We start from the raw sequence: 23,111 nt of genomic DNA on the forward strand, positions 1-23,111 counted from the left end.
ATCGTCATGGAGACCAGACATGACATCATCACGATCACTCAGCATGTTGACTACTGTTCAATAAAAAAGTGACTCCTCCTCAAAGTCCGTCATCGTAGGAGTGTGTGTCGTGCAGCTGAAGGTCTGGTAGGAGCTTCAGGAAGCGGCTCTACGGTGTCAACAGAACATCATATGCTCCAGTACTTTAGGGAAGCTGTCATAGCATAAAGAACACACCACCATGTGCATAACATCAGCGTTTCAAAGGTTCAGAGAGAAGCAATACAGTTCCACAAAACATAATCTCACGATACTTCCTTACAGCCCCGTTGAGGAGGGTTAGAGTTCTTTTCATTTAGTATTTACAGGTCGCTGTCAGGACTCTCAGGGTTCCTCACTCAATGACTAAATCTGATTTATGTGACGATAATTTATAAAAGACGGGACTGAAGTCAAATTTGTGGAACTATTTTTTTATGGAAATGTGAGAAAGCAAGAAAAGAAATAAGCCACAGATGGAACTAAATGAAGCCGAGTGGGACAGTGAATGCTAATAGTCTCTCACTGGAGGTCTGGATCTTCTAGATTCACCACAGTGGTCAATGCTCACTCTATCTCTACCTGGGACAGGTTCACATGGAGCTCGCTCTGGACACGTTCATGTTCTCGTGTTCCAGCTGCAGGTGAGATTAACAAGCAGAGGAGAAGGATGCTGATTGGCTGCAGTAACTCTGTTAGCCTGTTAGCATGCTAGCTCCTACAGCTCCTGGTCACACCACAGCCACCGGTGATGCCCCAGTGTACTGGGTGCACCTGTTCATCACTGCAGTTGAGGAGCTAGACCACTGGAGGTCAGCCAAGACCAGATGTTCAGACGCAGTTGAGTGACTCAATGACAGAAGTGCAATTCATTGAAGACGTTTCAGAAACAGGTGTTGACCTCATGCGGCTCCACCTGCAGGCCGACGCCCCGCAGCAGTCTGTGCAGAACCCGGGTCGCATGAACCGGGTGCAGCCCAGTTCAACAAACCAAGGTTTCAGTCATTCAGCCCTCCGGCTTCTCCTCCTCCGTTTCATTGACAACCGACGGTTCAGACGGAGGACTGGCGGGCGGTTTTGGAGCGCAGAGCTCCGGCTCGGCTCAGGAAAGGGAAGGTGGTACCGAGGCAGCCGGCGGCCACGGTGAGACCCAGACTGGCCCAGGCACAGCACAGAGACCAGCCATAGCCGTGATCCACGTCAGCCGGCAGACCGTAGATGAAGGGCGGGTTCCTGGAGAGGTCATAGGTCACACTGGCTGCATACGTACACAGAGAGATGGTGCAAAAGATCCCTGAAGGAAACAGGAAGAGGAAACACCAGGTGAGAGGAGTCGGTTAGGTCAGAGGAAACACCAGGTGAGAGGAGTAGGTTAGGTCAGAGGAAACACCAGGTGAGAGGAGTCTGTTAGGTCAGAGGAAACACCAGGTGTTAGGTCAGAGGAAACACCGGTGTTGGTAGTGTTTCCTGCTCATCAATAGTTCATCAGCATAATGTTCTCAGGTGTGTTACCTGCCATGAGGAACAGTAACCCAGAGACGTGCTGCGTCAGACTCTCCTCCCAGAAGAACCCTACCGACACCACGATGGTCCCACACAGCAGGACCGCCGCCGCCATCCCGAGGAACCCCGCTGTGATGCGCCGCAGGTCTGCAGGACAGGAAGAGATCATTCACACGTCTACAGGGTTCTACAGGCACTAGGTCCAGGGGTTCCTGGTCGAGTAACAGTCAGGGTTCTACAGGCACCAGGTCCAGGGGTTCCTGGTCGAGTAACAGTCAGGGTTCTACAGGCACCAGGTCCAGGGGTTCCTGGTCGAGAAACAGTCAGGGTTCTACAGGCACCAGGTCCAGGGGTTCCTGGTCGAGTAATAGTCAGGGTTCTACCGGCACCAGGTCCAAGGGTTCCTGGCCGAGAAACAGTCAGGGTTCTACAGGCACCAGGTCCAGGGGTTCCTGGTCGAGTAACAGTCAGGGTTCTACAGGCACCAGGTCCAGGGGTTCCTGGTCGAGTAACAGTCAGGGTTCTACAGGCACCAGGTCCAGGGGTTCCTGGTCGAGTAACAGTCAGGGTATTACAGGCACCAGGTCCAGGGGTTCCTGGTCGTAGTCAGGGTTCTACAGGCACCAGGTCCAGGGGTTCCTGGTCGAGTAACAGTCAGGGTTCTACAGGCACCAGGTCCAGGGGTTCCTAGTCGAGTAACAGTCAGGGTTCTACAGAAACCAGGTCCATGGGTTCCTGGTGGAGTAACAGTCAGGGTTCTACAGGCACCAGGTCCAGGGGTTCCTGGTCGAGTAACAGTCAGGGTTCTACAGGCACCAGGTCCAGGGGTTCCTGATCGTAGTCAGGGTTCTACAGACACCAGGTCCAGGGGTTCCTGGCCTAGTAACAGTCAGGGTTCTACAGACACCAGGTTCAGGGGTTCCTGGTCGAGAAACAGTCAGGGTTCTACAGACACCAGGCCCAGGGGTTCCTGGTCGAGTAACAGTCAGGGTTCTACAAGCACCAGGTCCAGGGGTTCCTGGTCGAGAAACAGTCAGGGTTCTACAGGCACCAGGTCCAGGGGTTCCTGGTCGAGTAACAGTCAGGGTTCTACAGGCACCAGGTCCAGGGGTTCCTGGTCGTAGTCAGGGTTCTACATGCATCAGGTCCAGGGGTTCCTGGTCGAGAAACAGTCAGGGTTCTACAGACACCAGGTCCAGGGGGTCCTGGTCGAGTAACAGTCAGGGTTCTACCGGCACCAGGTCCAAGGGTTCCTGGCCGAGAAACAGTCAGGGTTCTACAGGCACCAGGTCCAGGGGTTCCTGGTCGAGTAACAGTCAGGGTTCTACAGGCACCAGGTCCATGGGTTCCTGGTCGAGTAACAGTCAGGGTTCTACAGGCACCAGGTCCAGGGGTTCCTGGTCGTAGTCAGGGTTCTACAGGCACCAGGTCCAGGGGTTCCTGGTCTAGTAACAGTCAGGGTTCTACAGGCACCAGGCCCAGGGGTTCCTGGCCTGGAAACAGGGTTCTACAGGCACCAGGTCCAGGGGTTCTTGGTTGAGTAACAGTCAGGGTTCTACAGGCACCAGGTCCAGGGGTTCCTGGTCTAGTAACAGTCAGGGTTCTAAAGGGACCAGGTCCAGGGGTTCCTGGTCTAGTAACAGTCAGGGTTCTTCTACAGGCACTAGGTCCAGGGGTTCCTGGTTTAGTAACAGTCAGGGTTCTACAGGCACCAGGTCCAGGGGTTCCTGGTTGAGTAACAGTCAGGGTTCTACAGGCACCAGGTCCAGGGGTTCCCGGTCTAGAAACAGTAAGGGTTCTACATGCACCAGGCCCAGGGGTTCCTGGTGGAGTAACAGTCAGGGTTCTACAGGCACCAGGTCAAGGGGTTCCTGGTCTAGTAACAGTCAGGGTTATACAGGCACCAGGTCCATGGGTTCCTGGTTGAGTAACAGTCAGGGTTCTACAGGCACCAGGTCCAGGGGTTCCTGGTCTAAAAACAGTAAGGTTTATACACGCACCAGGCCCAGGGGTTCCTGGTCGAGTAACAGTCAGGGTTCTACAGGCACCAGGTCCAGGGGTTCCTGGTCGAGAAACAGTCAGGGTTCTACAGGCACCAGGTCCAGGGGTTCCTGGTCTAATAACAGTCAGGGTTCTACAGGCACCAGGTCCAGGGGTTCCTGGTCAAGTAACAGTCAGGGTTCTACAGACACCAGGTCCAGGGGTTCCTGGTCTAGCAACAGTCAGGGTTCTACAGGCACCAGGTCCAGGGGTTCCCGGTCGAGTAACAGTCAGGGTTCTACAGGCACCAGGTCCAGGGGTTCCTGGTCGTAGTCAGGGTTCTACAGACACCAGGTCCAGGGGTTCCTGGTCTAGTAACAGTCAGGGTTCTACAGACACCAAGTCCAGGGGTTCCTGGCATAGTAACAGTCAGGGTTCTACCGGCACCAGGTCCAGGGGTTCCTGGCCTATTAACAGTCAGGGTTCTACAGACACCAGGTCCAGGGGTTCCTGGTCGAGTAACAGTCAGGGTTCTAAAGGCACCAGGCCCAGGGGTTCCTGGCCTATTAACAGTCAGGGTTCTACAGCCACCAGGTCCAGGGGTTCCTGGTCGAGTAACAGTCAGGGTTCTACAGGCACCAGGTCCAGGGGTTCCTGGTCGTAGTCAGGGTTCTACAGGCACCAGGTCCAGGGGTTCCTGGTCGAGCAACAGTCAGGGTTCTACAGACACCAGGTCCAGGGGTTCCTGGTCAAGTAACAGTCAGGGTTCTACAGGCACCAGGTCCAGGGGATCCTGGTCAAGTAACAGTCAGGGTTCTACAGACACCAGGTCCAGGGGTTCCTGGTCGAGTAACAGTCAGGGTTCTACAGGCACCAGGTCCAGGGGTTCCTGGTCAAGTAACAGTCAGGGTTCTACAGGCACCAGGTCCATGGGTTCCTGGTCGAGTAACAGTCAGGGTTCTACAGGCACCAGGTCCAGGGGTTCCTGGTCGAGTAACTGTCAGGGTTCTACAGGCACCAGGTCCAGGGGTTCCTGGTCTAGTAACAGTCAGGGTTCTACAGGCACCAGGTCCAGGGGTTCCTGGCCTATTAACAGTCAGGGTTCTACAGACACCAGGTCCAGGGGTTCCTGGTCGAGTAACAGTCAGGGTTCTACAGGCACCAGGTCCAGGGGTTCCTGGTCGTAGTCAGGGTTCTACAGGCACCAGGTCCAGGGGTTCCTGGTCGAGCAACAGTCAGGGTTCTACAGACACCAGGTCCAGGGGTTCCTGGTCTAGTAACAGTCAGGGTTCTACAGACACCAGGTCCAGGGGTTCCTGGTCTAGTAACAGTCAGGGTTCTACAGGCACCAGGTCCATGGGTTCCTGGTCGCGTAACAGTCAGGGTTCTACAGGCACCAGGTCCAGGGGTTCCTGGTCGAGTAACAGTCAGGGTTCTACAGGCACCAGGTCCAGGGGTTCCTGGTGTAGTAACAGTCAGGGTTCTACAGGCACCAGGTCCAGGGGTTCCTGGTCTAGAAACAGTCAGGGTTCTACAGGCACCAGGTCCAGGGGTTCCTGGTCTAGTAACAGTCAGGGTTCTACAGGCACCAGGCCCAGGGGTTCCTGGCCTGGAAACAGGGTTCTACAGGCACCAGGTCCAGGGGTTCTTGGTTGAGTAACAGTCAGGGTTCTACAGGCACCAGGTCCAGGGGTTCCTGGTCTAGTAACAGTCAGGGTTCTAAAGGGACCAGGTCCAGGGGTTCCTGGTCTAGTAACAGTCAGGGTTCTTCTACAGGCACTAGGTCCAGGGGTTCCTGGTTTAGTAACAGTCAGGGTTCTACAGGCACCAGGTCCAGGGGTTCCTGGTCTAGAAACAGTCAGGGTTCTACAGGCACCAGGTCCATGGGTTCCTGGTTGAGTAACAGTCAGGGTTCTACAGGCACCAGGTCCAGGGGTTCCCGGTCTAGAAACAGTAAGGGTTCTACATGCACCAGGCCCAGGGGTTCCTGGTGGAGTAACAGTCAGGGTTCTACAGGCACCAGGTCAAGGGGTTCCTGGTCTAGTAACAGTCAGGGTTATACAGGCACCAGGTCCATGGGTTCCTGGTTGAGTAACAGTCAGGGTTCTACAGGCACCAGGTCCAGGGGTTCCTGGTCTAAAAACAGTAAGGTTTATACACGCACCAGGCCCAGGGGTTCCTGGTCGAGTAACAGTCAGGGTTCTACAGGCACCAGGTCCAGGGGTTCCCGGTCGAGTAACAGTCAGGGTTCTACAGGCACCAGGTCCAGGGGTTCCTGGTCGTAGTCAGGGTTCTACAGACACCAGGTCCAGGGGTTCCTGGTCTAGTAACAGTCAGGGTTCTACAGACACCAAGTCCAGGGGTTTCTGGCATAGTAACAGTCAGGGTTCTACCGGCACCAGGTCCAGGGGTTCCTGGCCTATTAACAGTCAGGGTTCTACAGACACCAGGTCCAGGGGTTCCTGGTCGAGTAACAGTCAGGGTTCTAAAGGCACCAGGCCCAGGGGTTCCTGGCCTATTAACAGTCAGGGTTCTACAGCCACCAGGTCCAGGGGTTCCTGGTCGAGTAACAGTCAGGGTTCTACAGGCACCAGGTCCAGGGGTTCCTGGTCGTAGTCAGGGTTCTACAGGCACCAGGTCCAGGGGTTCCTGGTCAAGTAACAGTCAGGGTTCTACAGGCACCAGGTCCAGGGGTTCCTGGTCGTAGTCAGGGTTCTACAGACACCAGGTCCAGGGGTTCCTGGTCAAGTAACAGTCAGGGTTCTACAGGCACCAGGTCCAGGGGATCCTGGTCAAGTAACAGTCAGGGTTCTACAGACACCAGGTCCAGGGGTTCCTGGTCGAGTAACAGTCAGGGTTCTACAGGCACCAGGTCCAGGGGTTCCTGGTCAAGTAACAGTCAGGGTTCTACAGGCACCAGGTCCATGGGTTCCTGGTCGAGTAACAGTCAGGGTTCTACAGGCACCAGGTCCAGGGGTTCCTGGTCGAGTAACTGTCAGGGTTCTACAGGCACCAGGTCCAGGGGTTCCTGGTCTAGTAACAGTCAGGGTTCTACAGGCACCAGGTCCAGGGGTTCCTGGCCTATTAACAGTCAGGGTTCTACAGACACCAGGTCCAGGGGTTCCTGGTCGAGTAACAGTCAGGGTTCTACAGGCACCAGGTCCAGGGGTTCCTGGTCGTAGTCAGGGTTCTACAGGCACCAGGTCCAGGGGTTCCTGGTCGAGCAACAGTCAGGGTTCTACAGACACCAGGTCCAGGGGTTCCTGGTCAAGTAACAGTCAGGGTTCTACAGGCACCAGGTCCAGGGGATCCTGGTCAAGTAACAGTCAGGGTTCTACAGGCACCAGGTCCAGGGGTTCCTGGTCGAGTAACAGTCAGGGTTCTACAGGCACCAGGTCCAGGGGTTCCTGGTCAAGTAACAGTCAGGGTTCTACAGGCACCAGGTCCATGGGTTCCTGGTCGAGTAACAGTCAGGGTTCTACAGGCACCAGGTCCAGGGGTTCCTGGTCGAGTAACTGTCAGGGTTCTACAGGCACCAGGTCCAGGGGCTCCTGGTCTAGAAACAGTCAGGGTTCTACAGGCACCAGGTCCAGGGGTTCCTGGTCTAGTAACAGTCAGGGTTCTACAGGCACCAGGTCCAGGGGTTCCTGGTCTAGTAACAGTCAGGGTTCTACAGGCACCAGGCCCAGGGGTTCCTGGCCTAGTAACAGGGTTCTACAGGCACCAGGTCCAGGGGTTCTTGGTTGAGTAACAGTCAGGGTTCTACAGGCACCAGGTCCAGGGGTTCCTGGTCTAGTAACAGTCAGGGTTCTACAGGCACCAGGTCCAGGGGTTCCTGGTCTAGTAACAGTCAGGGTTCTTCTACAGGCACCAGGTCCAGGGGTTCCTGGTCCAGTAACAGTCAGGGTTCTACAGACACCAGGTCCAGGGGTTCCTGGTCTAGTAACAGTCAGGGTTCTACAGGCACCAGGTCCATGGGTTCCTGGTTGAGTAACAGTCAGGGTTCTACAGGCACCAGGTCCAGGGGTTCCTGGTCTAGAAACAGTAAGGGTTCTACACGCACCAGGCCCAGGGGTTCCTGGTGGAGTAACAGTCAGGGTTCTACAGGCACCAGGTCAAGGGGTTCCTGGTCTAGCAACAGTCAGGGTTCTACAGGCACCAGGTCAAGGGGTTCCTGGTCTAGTAACAGTCAGGGTTATACAGGCACCAGGCCCAGGGGTTCCTGGTCGAGTAACAGTCAGGGTTCTACAGGCACCAGGTCCAGGGGTTCCTGGTCGAGAAACAGTCAGGGTTCTACAGCCACCAGGTCCAGGGGTTCCTGGTCTAATAACAGTCAGGGTTCTACAGGCACCAGGTCCAGGGGTTCCTGGTCAAGTAACAGTCAGGGTTCTACAGACACCAGGTCCAGGGGTTCCTGGTCTAGCAACAGTCAGGGTTCTACAGGCACCAGGTCCAGGGGTTCCTGGTCTAATAACAGTCAGGGTTCTACAGGCACCAGGTCCAGGGGTTCCCGGTCGAGTAACAGTCAGGGTTCTACAGGCGCCAGGTCCAGGGGTTCCTGGTCGTAGTCAGGGTTCTACAGACACCAGGTCCAGGGGTTCCTGGTCTAGTAACAGTCAGGGTTCTACAGACACCAAGTCTAGGGGTTCCTGGCATAGTAACAGTCAGGGTTCTACAGACACCAGGTCCAGGGGTTCCTGGCCTATTAACAGTCAGGGTTCTACAGCCACCAGGTCCAGGGGTTCCTGGTCGAGTAATAGTCAGGGTTCTACAGGCACCAGGTCCAGGGGTTCCTGGTCTAGTAACAGTCAGGGTTCTACAGGCACCAGGTCCAGGGGTTCCTGGTCAAGTAACAGTCAGGGTTCTACAGGCACCAGGCCCAGGGGTTCCTGGCCTAGTAACAGGGTTCTACAGGCACCAGGTCCAGGGGTTCCTGGTCTAGTAACAGTCAGGGTTCTACAGGCACCAGGTCCAGTGGTTCCTGGTCTAGTAACAGTCAGGGTTCTTCTACAGGCACCAGGTCCAGGGGTTCCTGGTCTAGTAACAGTCAGGGTTCTACAGGCACCAGGTCCAGGGGTTCCTGGTCTAGTAACAGTCAGGGTTCTACACGCACCAGGCCCAGGGGTTCCTGGTCGAGTAACAGTCAGGGTTCTACAGGCACCAGGTCCAGGGGTTCCTGGTCTAGTAACAGTCAGGGTTCTTCTACAGGCACCAGGTCCAGGGGTTCCTGGTCGAGTAACAGTCAGGGTTCTACAGGCACCAGGTCCAGGGGTTCCTGGTCGAGTAACAGTCAGGGTTCTACAGACACCAGGTCCAGGGGTTCCTGGTCGAGTAACAGTCAGGGTTCTACAGACACCAGGTCCAGGGGTTCCTGGTCAAGGAACAGTCAGGGTTCTACTGGCACCAGGTCCAGGGGTTCCTGGTCGAGTAACAGTCAGGGTTCTACAGGCACCAGGTCCAGGGGTTCCTGGTCGAGTACTCACGCAGCAGGTGCCACTCGTCCTGCTGGATGGTCCTGGTGAGGTTCAGAGGGATGTTCCTCAGTCTGATTGGCTGAGAGAAGTGATACTTCACAGCTGTGCAGCGATCTGCAATACCTGAAAGAAAAGACAGTGGATTACCTGACAGGTAAGTAATGGAGCTGAAGAACCACCTGAACCACATAATATGTATATATACTTATATTTATATATATTTTTATATATAAATAAATATATAGATATATATAATACATATCTACCATGATGAGAGGAGCAACCATGAGGGGAGGAGCTTCCAAGAGGGGAGGAGCTACCGTGAAGGGAGGAGCTACCATGAGGGGAGGAGCTACCATGAGGGGAGGAGCTACCATGATGAGAGGAGAAACCATGATGAGAGGAGCAACCATGAGGGGAGGAACTACCATGAGGGGAGGAGCTACCATGATGAGAGGAGAAACCATGAGGGGAGGAGCAAACATGAGGGGAGGAGCTACCATGATGAGAGGAGAAACCATGATGAGAGGAGCAACCATGATGAGAGGAGCAACCATGAGGGGAGGAGCTTGCATGAGGGGAGGAGCTACCATGATGAGAGGAGCTACCACGATGAGAGGAGCAACCATGAGGGAAGGAGCAACCATGAGGGGAGGAGCTACCATGATGAGAGGAGCAACCATGAGGGGAGGAGCTTCCATGAGGGGTAGAGCGAAAATGATGAGAGGAGCAACCATGATGAGAGGAGCTTCCATGAGGGGAGGAGCTACCGTGAAGGTAGGAGCTACAATGAGAGGAGGAGCTACCATGATGAGAGGATCTACCATGAGGGGAGGAGCTACAATGATGGGAGGAGCTACTACGAATGAGAGAAGCAACCATGTTGAGAGGAGCTACCATGAGGGGAGGAGCTACCATGATGAGAGGATCTACCATGAGGGGAGGAGCTACAATGAGGGGAGGAGCTACAACGAATGAGAGGAGCTACAACCATGAGAGGAGCTACTACGATGAGAGGAGCTACTACGATGAGAGGAGCTACAACGATGAGAGGAGCTACTACGATGAGAGGAGCTACTACAATGAGAGGAGCTACTACGATGAGAGGAGCTACCACGATGAGAGGAGCTACCACGATGAGAGGAGCTACCACGATGAGAGGAGCTACAACGATGAGAGGAGCTACTACGATGAGAGGAGCTACCACGATGAGAGGAGCTACCACGATGAGAGGAGCTACCACGATGAGAGGAGCTTCCACGATGAGAGGAGCTTCCACGATGAGAGGAGCTACTACGATGAGAGGAGCTACCACAATGAGAGGAGCTACCACGATGAGAGGAGCTACTACGATGAGAGGAGCTACCACGATGAGAGGAGCTTCCACGATGAGAGGAGCTACAATGAGGGGAGAAGCTACCATGATAGGAGGAGTTACTATGCAAGGAGGAGCTACCATGATAGGAGGAGCTACAATGAGGGGAGGAGCAAGAAGAAGAACAAATTATCCTTAATTAATCCCCTTGGGGAAATTCTTCTCTGCATTTGACCATCCTTGGTTGGGGGGCGGTGGGCTGCCCTGTGGGGTGCCCGGGAGCAGCTAGGGGTTCAGTGTCTTGCTCAAGGACGCTTCGACATGTGAGCTATGGGGGACTGAGGATCGAGCCGGCTACCTTGTGGGACGACCACTCATCCCCCTGAGATACAGCCGCACCTAATGAGCTTCATGATTCAATTCAATTCAATTCAATTCAGTTTATTTTGTATAGCCCAACATCACAAATACAAGTTTGCCTCGGAGGGCTTGACAATCTGTACACATGACATCCCTGTCCCGGGACCTCACATCGGATCAGGAAAAATTCCCTCAATAAAGATAGTAAAAACCCTTTCACAGGGAAAAAAGGGGAAGAAACCTGAGGGACTATGATGAGAGGAGCTACCATGAGGGGAGGAGCTACCAACAACAATATATATATATATATATATATATATATATATATATATATATATATATATATATATATATATATATTTATATATATATATATATATATATATATATATATATATATATATATATATATTTATATATATTTATATTTATATAGCAGATCTCCAGTAACAACAACAACAACATGTAAAGAGCTGTGTTCATTCAACCAGCTAATCGATTAGTCAACAAAAATGTAGGGGTAACATATACATATACATATATATATATATACATATATATATATATATATATATATATATATATATATATATATACATATATATATATATATATATATATATATATATATATATATATATATATAAATATATGTGCATTACATTGCATTTTACCTGATAAGAGAATATATGAAGTCATTGTCATGTCCACGTGCACAGATATGACATAAGCTCATCGAGCATATATATATATATATATATATATATATATATATATATATATATATATATATATATATATATATATATATATATATATACATATATATATATATATATATATATATATATATATATATATATATATATACATTACAGGTACAGGTATATAAATACATGTGTATATATGTGTACATATGTGTGTGTGTATATATATATATATATGTATACACACACAGGTACATAAATACCCCGCTGGATGAGCTTGTCGATGTCCGGGTCCAGGCCCTTGAAGTAGCACTTCCTCCAGAGGCCGGAGTGGCCGGAGAACAGCGGCCTCCCGCACTCCGTCTCCAGGATGCCCATCCCCAGGATGGCCCTCCAGTTCTCCAGCAGCTCGTCCTCCCTGCTGCCCACGTGCACGGGCTTCATGCGCGCCACGTCCCGCTGCCGCGAGCCGCCGCTGCCGGTGTCCACCAGCGGCAGGTGGTAGATGGGCATGTCCCGGTTCTTCTGGTCGTTGGACTCGGATCCGTTGCGGTCGCAGTTGCTCTTGTGCCGGCGCGTGTCCGTCTCGTACCAGTGGTCGCTGCAGATGGAGGACACGAGCAGCAGCAGCGAGAGCACGCCCAGCGCGAGGCTCACCGCGGACACCGCCATCGGGTCCGGCCGCGCGCTCGCCATGGCCGGGGCATGGAGCGCGCCGGGCCCGGGGCTGGTGCGGGTCCCGGTGCAGGGCTCGGGGCTGGTCCCGGGGCTGGTCCCGTCACTCCCGTCACTGGTCCCCTTACTGGTCCCCTTACTGGTCCCGTTGCTGGTCCCGTCACTGGTCATCTTCTGCTGCCATCCTCGCGCCCGTCAGCCGTTCCCCGTTTGCCCTCGAGAGCGCGTTGTCATGCCGACTGCTGGACCGTCAGAGACGCGTCAAGGTGCATCAGGTAACACGCAGCAGCACCGGAAGTGCGCTGGGACGGCCTTCACAATAAAGCTCCGTTACCTTCAGGACGTGTACGCAGAGCACAGAGAGGGGTCACGTGTTCCCTGCGTGACGTCGTGGGTTTATATAAATTAATGGAGAAGAGTCTGACTCTGTATGACATCATCATCATCATTAGAGTTTTAATGAACTCGTTGTGCCGTCGTTGAAATGCATGAGCAAATGTTATTTAATCACATAATAATGTTGTTCACCAATTTATTTGACTTTGTGTATATATATATATATATATATATATATATATATATATATATATGTAAATATTATTCCTGTAAACAAAAGTATTAAATAAAAGATATTTGTCACAAATCAAGTTTGATGAACACAAACAACCAAATCTCACTTTCAAAAAGTCTTAATTCACCAAAATAACTTTATTCTACACGTCTCGTTTGAATGTAACCCACAATGCATCTCGTTTGAATGTAACCCACAATGCATCTCGTTTGAATGTAACCCACAATGCATCTCGTTTGAATGTAACCCACAATGCATCTCGTTTGAATGTAACCCACAATGCATCTCGTTTGAATGTAACCCACAATGCATCTCGTTTAAATGTAACCCACAATGCATCTCGTTTAAACATAACCCACAATGCATCTCGTTTAAACATAACCCACAATGCATCTCGTTTGAATGTAACCCACAATGCATCTCGTTTAAATGTAACCCACAATGCATCTCGTTTAAATGTAACCCACAATGCATCTCGCATTGTGGGTTACATTTAAACATCTCGTTTGAATGTAACCCACAATGCATCTCGTTTAAATGTAACCCACAATGCATCTCGTTTAAACATAACCCACAATGCATCCCGTTTAAACATAACCCACAATGCATCTCGTTTAAACATAACCCACAATGCATCTCGTTTAAACGCAACCCACAATGCATGATGATGATGATGCTATGATGATGATGATGCTATGATGATGATGATGCTATGATGCTGATGATGATGCTATGATGATGCTATGATGCTGATGCTATGATGATGATGATGATGATGATGCTATGATGATGATGATGCTATGATGCTGATTTTATGATGATGATGATGCTATGATGATGATTGGGATGATGCTGCCGATGCTGCTGCTGCTGATGCTATGATTATGATACTATGATGCTGCTGCTGATGATGATGATGCTATGATGCTGATGATGATGAAGATGCTGATGATGATGCTGCTGCTGACAATGATGCTGTTGATGATGCTGCTGCTGCTTTGATGATGAAGATGATTATGATGATGATGCTGCTGCTGATGATGATGATGCTATGATGCTGCTGCTGATGCTATGATGATGCTGCTGCTGATGCTATGATGCTGATGATGATGATGATGATGATGATGATGATGATGATGCTGCTGCTGATGCTGTTGATGATGCTGCTGCTGCTGCTGCTGCTGATGCTATGATGTTGCTGCTGATGATGATGATGATGATGATGATGATGATGATGATGATGATTCTGCTGATGCTATGATGCTGCTGCTGATGATGATGATGATGCTGCTGTTGATGCTATGATGCTGCTGTTGATGATGCTGCTGCTGATGATGATGCTGCTGCTGCTGCTGCTGCTGATGCTGCTGCTGCTGATGCTATGATGCTGCTGCTGATGATGATGCTGCTGATGCTATGATGCTGATGATGATGATGATGATGCTGCTGATGATGCTATGATGCTGCTGCTGTTGATGATGCTGCTGCTGCTGATGATGCTATGATGCTGCTGCTGATGATGATGCTGCTGCTGCTGCTGCTGCTGCTGCTGCTGATGCTATGATGCTGCTGCTGCTGATGATGCTGCTGCTGATGATGCTATGATGCTGCTGCTGTTGATGATGCTGCTGATGATGATGATGCTATGATGCTGCTGCTGATGATGATGCTGCTGATGCTGATGCTATCATGCTGCTGCTGATGATGCTGCTGCTGCTATGATGATGAAGATGATTATGATGATGATGATGCTGCCGCTGCCTTGGTCTGGATTCAGGTGAGAAGCAGCTCTTTGAACGAGCCTAAGGAAATGTCTACTTTGCATCAACACCAAGCTCGTATTTCATACTCTTATTCTGAAATCAAAGACCGGAAGTACTCATGTAACAACACGTCATGTCACTTAATGGTGCCTCTGAGCTGGGTGTGGACTTTCTCGCTCTCCTTCTGTCCAAGTCTCTCTCTCTCACACCAACGCATATTTATATTTATATATTTACACACAAATATACACACAAGAGATGATGGTGAAATGTTTCAAGCATTCACACAATCGATATGTTTCTGTCACTAAATCTTTACGTCCTTTTCTGTAGAGTCTCAGTAGAACCAGTGATGTTCTGCAGTAGAGTCTCAGTAGAATCAGTAATGTTCAGCAGTAGAGTCTCAGTAGAACCTCAGACTGATGGTGGAGGTGTCGAGTTCAGCGTCAACGTCGGAGAGCAAACTGGAAATAATTTGTGGTAGAGCCTCGTGCTCAAATCATGTTGACAACAGTGCTCACCATAGAGGCCGTTCCTCTGCACTCGCCATAGGGCCGTTCCTTTGCGCTCGCCATAGAGGCTGTTTCTATTCTTTGCGCTCGCCATAGAGGCCGTTTCTCGGTGCTCGCCATAGAGGCTGTTTCTTTGTGCTCGCCATAGAGGCTGTTTCTTTGTGCTCGCCATAGAGGCTGTTTCTCGGCGCTCGCCATAGAGGCCGTTCCTTTGTGCTCGCCATGGAGGCCGTTTCTTGGCGCTCGCCATAGAGGCCGTTTCTTTGTGCTCGCCATAGAGGCCGTTCCTTTGTGCTCGCCATAGAGGCCGTTTCTTGGCGCTCGCCATAGAGGCCATTTCTTTGTGCTCGCCATAGAGCCCATTCCTTTGTCCTCGCCATAGAGGCCGTTTCTTTGTGCTCGCCATAGAGGCCGTTTCTTTGTCCTCGCCATAGAGGCCGTTTCTTTGTGCTCGCCATAGAGGCCGTTTCTTTGTGCTCGCCATAGAGGCCGTTTCTTTGTCCTCGCCATAGAGGCCGTTTCTTTGTGCTCGCCATAGAGGCCGTTTCTTTGTCTTCGCCATAGAGGCCGTTTCTTTGTGCTCGCCATAGAGGCCGTTTCTTTGTGCTCGCCATAGAGGCCGTTTCTTTGTCCTCGCCATAGAGGCCGTTTCTTTGTGCTCGCCATAGAGCCCATTCCTTTGTCCTCGCCATAGAGGCCGTTTCTTTGTGCTCGCCATAGAGGCCGTTTCTTGGCGCTCGCCATAGAGGCCGTTTCTTGGCGCTCGCCATAGAGGCCGTTTCTTTGTGCTCGCCATAGAGGCCGTTCCTTTGTGCTCGCCATAGAGGCCGTTCCTTTGTGCTCGCCATAGAGGCCGTTTCTTGGCGCTCGCCATAGAGGCCGTTCCTTTGTGCTAGCCATAGAGGCCGTTCCTCAGTGCTCGCCATAGAAGCCGTTTCTTGGCGCTCGCCATAGAGGCCGTTCCTTTGTGCTCGCCATAGAGGCCGTTCCTTGGCGCTCGCCATAGAGGCCGTTTCTTGGCGCTCGCCATAGAGGCCGCTCATTTGTGCTCGCCATAGAGGCCGTTCCTTTGTGCTCACCATAGAGGCCGTTTCTTGGCGCTCGCCATAGAGGCCGTTTCTTTGTGCTCGCCATAGAGGCCGTTTCTTGGCGCTCGCCATAGAGGCCGTTTCTTGGCGCTCGCCATAGAGGCCGTTTCTTTGTGCTCGCCATAGAGGCCGTTCCTTTGTGCTCGCCATAGAGGCCGTTCCTTTGTGCTCGCCATAGAGGCCGTTTCTTGGCGCTCGCCATAGAGGCCGTTCCTTTGTGCTCGCCATAGAGGCCGTTCCTTTGTGCTCGCCATAGAGGCCGTTCCTTTGTGCTTGCCATAGAGGCCGTTCCTTTGTGCTCGCCATAGAAGCCGTTCCTTTGTGCTCGCCATAGAGGCCGTTCCTTTGTGCTTGCCATAGAGGCCGTTCCTTTGTGCTCACCATAGAGGCCGTTCCTTTGTGCTTGCCATAGAGGCCGTTCCTTTGTGCTCACCATAGAGGCCGTTCCTTTGTGCTTGCCATAGAGGCCGTTCCTTTGTGCTCGCCATAGAAGCCGTTCCTTTGTGCTCGCCATAGAGGCCGTTCCTTTGTGCTCGCCATAGAGGCCGTTCCTTTGTGCTTCGAACACATCCACTGTCTATGAAATCAAATGAGTTAATACAACACATTGGAATTGATCCATATAACTTGAAAGTCTACCACGGCCTCTATGGCGAGCACAAAGGAACGGCCTTTTTGGCGAGTGCCGAGGAACGGCCTCTATGGCGAGCACAAAGGAACGGCCTTCATGCTCGCCATAGAAGCCGTTCCTTTGTGCTCGCCATAGAAGACGTTCCTTGGTGTTCGCCATAGAGGCCATTCCTTTGTGCTCGCCATAGACCGTTCCGTCTGAGCTCCCATCACACGCAATGGAGTAAAAACCAAAAGCACAAGCTTTATGTGACACCTGATGCTTTAAGTTAGCTGACAGGTCTTCATCTTTCTGGACATGCTAACATTATGGAATTCCTTCATCGTTATATACATACATACATACATACATACATTCATACATATATTGTATATATGTATATATTGTAGTGTCACAGCATATATCTAGGGCTGGTAGGGTGGGGCAGTGCAAGAGAGCTGAAAAACAGGCACAATCAGAGGGTTTAAATGTTTACCACAGGCAACTCAGGGAAGTCCTTTGAATCAAAAATCAAAAAGTCCACCAAGAAACATAAAGAGTGCCGGAGGAGAAAGTGGTTGCTTAAAACAACAACAACAACAAAAACACAGCAAAGTCCAGGTTACGAGGTCCTCCACTTCGTAGTGCTTTCTATTTGGTATGGGCTCTGATCATGAGTGGGAATGTAGCGCCCCTCCAATACTGTAGAGAGAATACTGTTCCCTTGTGATGCCACATATATATATATATATATATATATATATATATATATATATATATATATACATAGTAGGTCTGAAAAACAAAAGGACCACAAACAACTTTCTTCATTTATTAGAAATTATTATCTTTTCCTGATCTATTATTTCCCTCAACTTTTATGAAGGACACAATGACTGTTATTATTATGTATTGTTGTTTCCTCGATTCCTTGCGTCTCTCCATGCATCTGGTGTGGAGAAGAAGGGGAACGTGGATCTAAATAAGAGACAGAGGTCTGGACTGGTCCTCTGAGGGATCAGGATCTGTCTGGACCTCTTTCCTGGGAAGAGGCGAGCTTCCCTTTAGGTTGATTTGTGTCACGTTGGTGGACGAGGGAGGAGGGGTCGACCGTAGAACCCCCCCCTCCTCTCTGGCGGTCAGGACCAGTCTCCTTGGCGTCCTGGTCACTGAGGCTCATGGGAAATCTCAGGTGACTCTCGGAGTCAAAACTCAAAGTGACGGCAGAAAAAAATGAAAGTTCACCCATTAAGTTGATCAATAATTCAGAGTGTCCCTGCTGGGCTCTGCTGCTTCCTGTAACACGACCCGGACTCTCCCGCCCTGACTTTGACTCTCTGATTGGCTGTCCGGGCGCTTTTCTCTGCAGCTATTGATTCTTTTCATTATCAGTCAGTATGCTGATTGTCTTTTTGAGGAAGCTATATATATATATATATATATATATATATATATATATATATATATATATATATATATATATATATTTGTATAGCTGAGGACGCTGCGGTCCATCAGGACCAAGACCTCACACCCGTCGGCAGTCGGGCTCATTAACAGAGCCCGGGTCCCCCACTGACTGACTCTGTCACCCCGAGGACAATTTCCTACCGGTCACTCCCCTGCACATCCTTCATACCTCATATTTAAATACACATGGCACTTTACTATTAGTTCAGTTCAGTTTACTTTGTATAACCCAACATCACAAATACAAGTTTTCCTCAGAGGGCTTTACAATCTGTACACATAACATCCCTGTCCCAGGACCTCACATCGGATCAGGAACAACTCCCCAAATAAAGATTTTCACAGGGAAAAAAGGGAAGAAGCCTTCAGGAGAGCAACAGAGGAGGATCCCTCTCCCCGGATGGACAGAAGCAATAGATGTCATGTGGCCAGAATGAATAACGTAACAGAGTTACAGCACATTACATGAATATGACAGAAATTATTCATAAAATGAGTAGTAGGCATGGACTGTGATCCAGATAGCCACGATCCATTAAGCAGAAGGAGGTAGAGAGGAGGGGCATCAGCAGGGCCATGGCAGCAGGCAGGACCTGTTCCAGGCCGGTTCCATCAGCAGGGCCATGGCAGCAGGCAGGACCGGTTCCATCAGCAGGGCCATCACACTTTCACATATACTTACAGTACACTTGTTTATAGTACACTGTAAAACCTACTAGCTCATCTTAATAAAAAAGTAAGCTAACCCAACTTAAATGGCATAGAAAGTTGTAGTTACTTGAGTGTGTCCGATAACACCGTTATTGCAACCAGCAGACCGGAAGGGTCTGTGTCTTCCTGCGACGGAGGTTCTTCTTGTTGTGAAGTGGGTGAGCTCTACCCAGCATGCAGTTCGGTGGTGTAATTTTATAAATGTACCATTATTAGTGTTACAAATTGTTTATGTGTCACAAACTGTTGTGTCGTGGTGTTTTACCTGCATAGGGTTAGGGTTAGGGTACTCCATTTAAGCATGATCGAGGAGCCCCGAATGCAGGCTTCCAGGAAGTCTTTTAATGCTGGACATGCCCCCTCGCTGTTCATCTGTTATTTGATTGGAAGCTGCAGCTGAGCACACTGATCGCTGGAGTTTCATACCAGAGACGATTACAGATTAAACTCAAGCGTCTTTGGTGGATAGGGGCGACGTTACACACCAGGTCTTTGGTGGATAGGGGGTACGTTACACACCAGGTCTTTGGTGGATAGGGGGTACGTTCAGGCCCGGCGCCAGGCACTGATTTGCGGGGGGGCCTTACGTAGCTTTGGGGGATGCACTTTTTTTTTTACAGCCTATGGTAGCATAGTAGTTTAACTTTTCACCTATAATCGAACTCCGCCACAAAAAGGTGACATACGGTATTATTTAGAATCTCACAAGCTAATAAATAAGCCAGCTGAGCAGGTAGCCTACCCAATAGAATTAGACATGAACCGTAGGCCTATGGCAATCAATTAATACAGCCGTAAAGTCCCACAATATATTGTATTGAAAGATCAGCAGATAGCAGATTCAGCCACAAGACACTTAAAAAAATAGGCCTAAAAAGTTCTAAAATGATTAGGCTAACACATCCAGCAACAACATTAACAACAACAATAACGATAACAACACACTCAACAACAACACACTGTCTGGTGTTTGTCCGAAACAGAGCGGAGCACAGCAACGACGAAAAGGGCCAACCAACAGCTAGCCTACAACAGAAATTAAGACGACATTGCTTTGCAGAACATGTTTGTTTGTTTGTTTTTCCAAGAAAGAACAAACACATAGGCCAACAACCAATCATTTAGCCTCGTCCATAGGGCCAGCAGGCTGGATGAAACCAGATAACTCACCATTAGTAGAGCAGGAGACTATGGTTGGCCGCCAAGTGAAATTTGCGTAGGACAGTGTCCCTCCATTCACTCCTGAACTTCTTCGTTAAGTCCTTCTCGAAAGCAAAATCAGGTTGGCCTTTCATTTGTGGAGCATCGACTGTCTGTGATCAAAGTTATTTTGCTCCTTTTTTCAGGAGAAATGTAAAAATCTGTTAAGTATTTGTCATTATTATATGTTATAAAGGCTATTTATTAAAGGCTAGGTATTTGAATTTGTATCATATTTCTCTACTAAACAATTGAAAATTAACATGACCAAAGCTTTTAGGGGTAGATAGGGGTTACGTTACACAGAAGGTATTTGGTGGATAGGAGGTGCGTTACACAGAAGGTATTTGGTAGATGGGGGGTACGTTACACAGAAGGTTTTTGGTTGATAGGGGGTACGTTACACAGAAGGTATTTGGTGGATGGGGGTACGTTACACCAGGTCTTTTGGTAGATAGGGGTTACGTTACACAGAAGGTCTTTGGTGGATAGGAGGTGCGTTACACAGAAGGTATTTGGTAGATAGGGGGTACGTTACACAGAAGGTATTTGGTAGATAGGGGGTACGTTACACAGAAGGTATTTGGTAGATAGGGGGTACGTTACACAGAAGGTCTTTGGTGGATAGGAGGTGCGTTACACAGAAGGTATTTGGTAGATAGGGGGTACGTTACACAGAAGGTATTTGGTAGATAGGGGGTACGTTACACAGAAGGTCTTTGGTGGATAGGGGGTGCGTTACACAGAAGGTATTTGGTAGATAGGGGGTACGTTACACAGAAGGTCTTTGGTAGATAGGGGGAACGTTACACAGAAGGTATTTGGTAGATAGGGGGTACGTTACACAAAAGGTTTTTGGTAGATAGGGGGTACGTTACACAGAAGGTATTTGGTGGATAGAGGGTACGTTACACCAGGTCTTTTGGTAGATAAGGGTTACATTACACAGAAGGTATTTGGTAGATAGGGGGTACGTTACACAGAAGGTATTTGGTAGATAGGCGGTACGTTACACAGAAGGTATTTGGTAGATAGGGGGTACGTTACACAGAAGGTCTTTGGTGGATAGGAGGTGCGTTACACAGAAGGTATTTGGTAGATAGGGGTTACGTTACACAGAAGGTCTTTGGTAGATAGGGGGTACGTTACACAGAAGGTATTTGGTAGATAAGGGTTACGTTACACAGAAGGTATTTGGTAGATAGGGGGTACGTTACACAGAAGGTATTTGGTAGATAGGGGGTACGTTACACAGAAGGTATTTGGTAGATAGGGGGTACGTTACACAGAAGGTCTTTGGTGGATAGGAGGTGCGTTACACAGAAGGTATTTGGTAGATAGGGGTTACGTTACACAGAAGGTCTTTGGTAGATAGGGGGTACGTTACACAAAAGGTCTTTGGTAGATAGGGGGTACGTTACACAGAAGGTATTTGGTAGATAGGGGGTACGTTACACAGAAGGTTTTTGGTAGATAGGGGGTACGTTACACAGAAGGTATTTGGTAGATAGGGGGTACGTTACACAGAAGGTTTTTGGTAGATAGGGGGTACGTTACACCAGGTCTTTTGGTAGATAAGGGTTACGTTACACAGAAGGTATTTGGTAGATAGGAGGTACTTTACACAGAAGGTATTTGGTAGATAGGGGGTACGTTACGCAGAAGGTCTTTGGTAGATAGGAGGTGCGTTACACACCAGGTCTTTTGGTAGATAGGGGGTACGTTACACACCAGGTCTTTTGGTAGATAGGGGGTACATCACACACCAGGTCTTTTGGTAGATAGGGGTTACGTTACGCAGAAGGTCTTTGGTAGATAGGAGGTGCGTTACACACCAGGTCTTTTGGTAGATAGGGGGTACGTTACACACCAGGTCTTTTGGTAGATAGGGGGTACATCACACACCAGGTCTTTTGGTAGATAGGGGGTACGTTACACAGAAGGTATTTGGTAGATAGGAGGTACTTTACACAGAAGGTATTTGGTAGATAGGAGGTGCGTTACACACCAGGTCTTTTGGTAGATAGGGGGTACATCACACACCAGGTCTTTTGGTAGATAGGGGGTACATCACACACCAGGTCTTTTGGTTGATGGTAGAGGGTCTGATTCCACCTCGCTGCCCTGCTCAGTAGCTCCTGGGCAGCTGCTGTCTGCTCCCCAGGGATTCAACACCCTCACCTCTACTGATCAATACCTGGGTGGGCCGTTTCCCACGATCCTCTGCTCTGAGTGTGTCATTAGCATTGCTAGCATCAGACTGCCAGTCAGAAGGTATTGATCGTCATCTTGAAGCTGTGTGTGTGTGTGTGTGTGTGTGTGTGTGTGTGTGTGTGTGTGTGTGTGTGTGTGTGTGAGAGAGTGTGTGTGTGTGGGGGGGTATCATGCGCTGTATTTTAATTAACGCTCAGTCAGAGTGCAGCAGTGTTTTCACTCTGAGGTGTGAATGTCATCTGTGTAGAAGTGCTGAAACAGCAGGATGGTAGAGGTCAGGAGGAAGAGGATGATGATGATGATGATCAATCGATAGATAGCAACCTGTCCTCCATCAGGTCCTCAGATCCCTGCAGACAAATTCATATTCACAAGAGAATCAGAATAAATCGTGTGATGAGATTTAATCTGCACTTTTCTCTGTTTATCATCAATCAATACTTTCAGTTATTATCTAATAATCTAAAATGTCACATTTCAACATAATTGTGAAACAAACAGCTGACTGTCAGCACTTCCTGCAGCTGTTACACATTAAAAGTTTTCCACTGCCTCGTGACTCTTTGTAATTCAACATAATCGAGACCTGAAAACAATCCTCATCATCATCATAATGATGATGAGGATGTAGCCTCAGTGATTTGAATCTGTATTAATAATCATCTTATTGATCAGTTATGACAAGGACTGAACTGTGTTGAACCAACACACACACGCTGCTCTGAAGGTGTGTGAGCCCTGAGGACACATTCATTGATCGCTGCTATGTGTATGTGTGTGTGAGAGAGAGAGAGAGAGAGAGAGAGAGAGAGAGAGAGAGAGAGAGAGAGAGAGTAGGTGTCTCTGTCTGTGTTTATATAAACTCTTTGCATGAAGGTGAAGTAGTGGAGATTGCAGCCTGGTTGAAACATGTCGATAAAAACAAATATGAAACAAATTA

At 49.5% G+C, this 23,111-nt stretch overlaps 1 protein-coding gene across 1 annotated transcript; it reads right to left on the minus strand.

The window, feature by feature from the left end:
* Positions 1–1,070: 1,070 nt before the first annotated feature.
* Positions 1,071–12,203, minus strand: tmem178a (transmembrane protein 178a; the record flags this gene model as incomplete). Its single annotated transcript, XM_079219844.1, has 4 exons — positions 1,071–1,312; positions 1,531–1,668; positions 8,985–9,098; positions 11,621–12,203. The coding sequence occupies 4 exons, from the start codon at positions 12,201–12,203 to the stop codon at positions 1,071–1,073; spliced, it is 1,077 nt and encodes a 358-aa protein (XP_079075970.1).
* Positions 12,204–23,111: the final 10,908 nt, after the last annotated feature.

Source organism: Taurulus bubalis (genome assembly GCF_910589615.1).
Source record: "Taurulus bubalis genome assembly, chromosome: 6".
In the NCBI taxonomy this organism is placed as follows: domain Eukaryota; kingdom Metazoa; phylum Chordata; class Actinopteri; order Perciformes; family Cottidae; genus Taurulus; species Taurulus bubalis.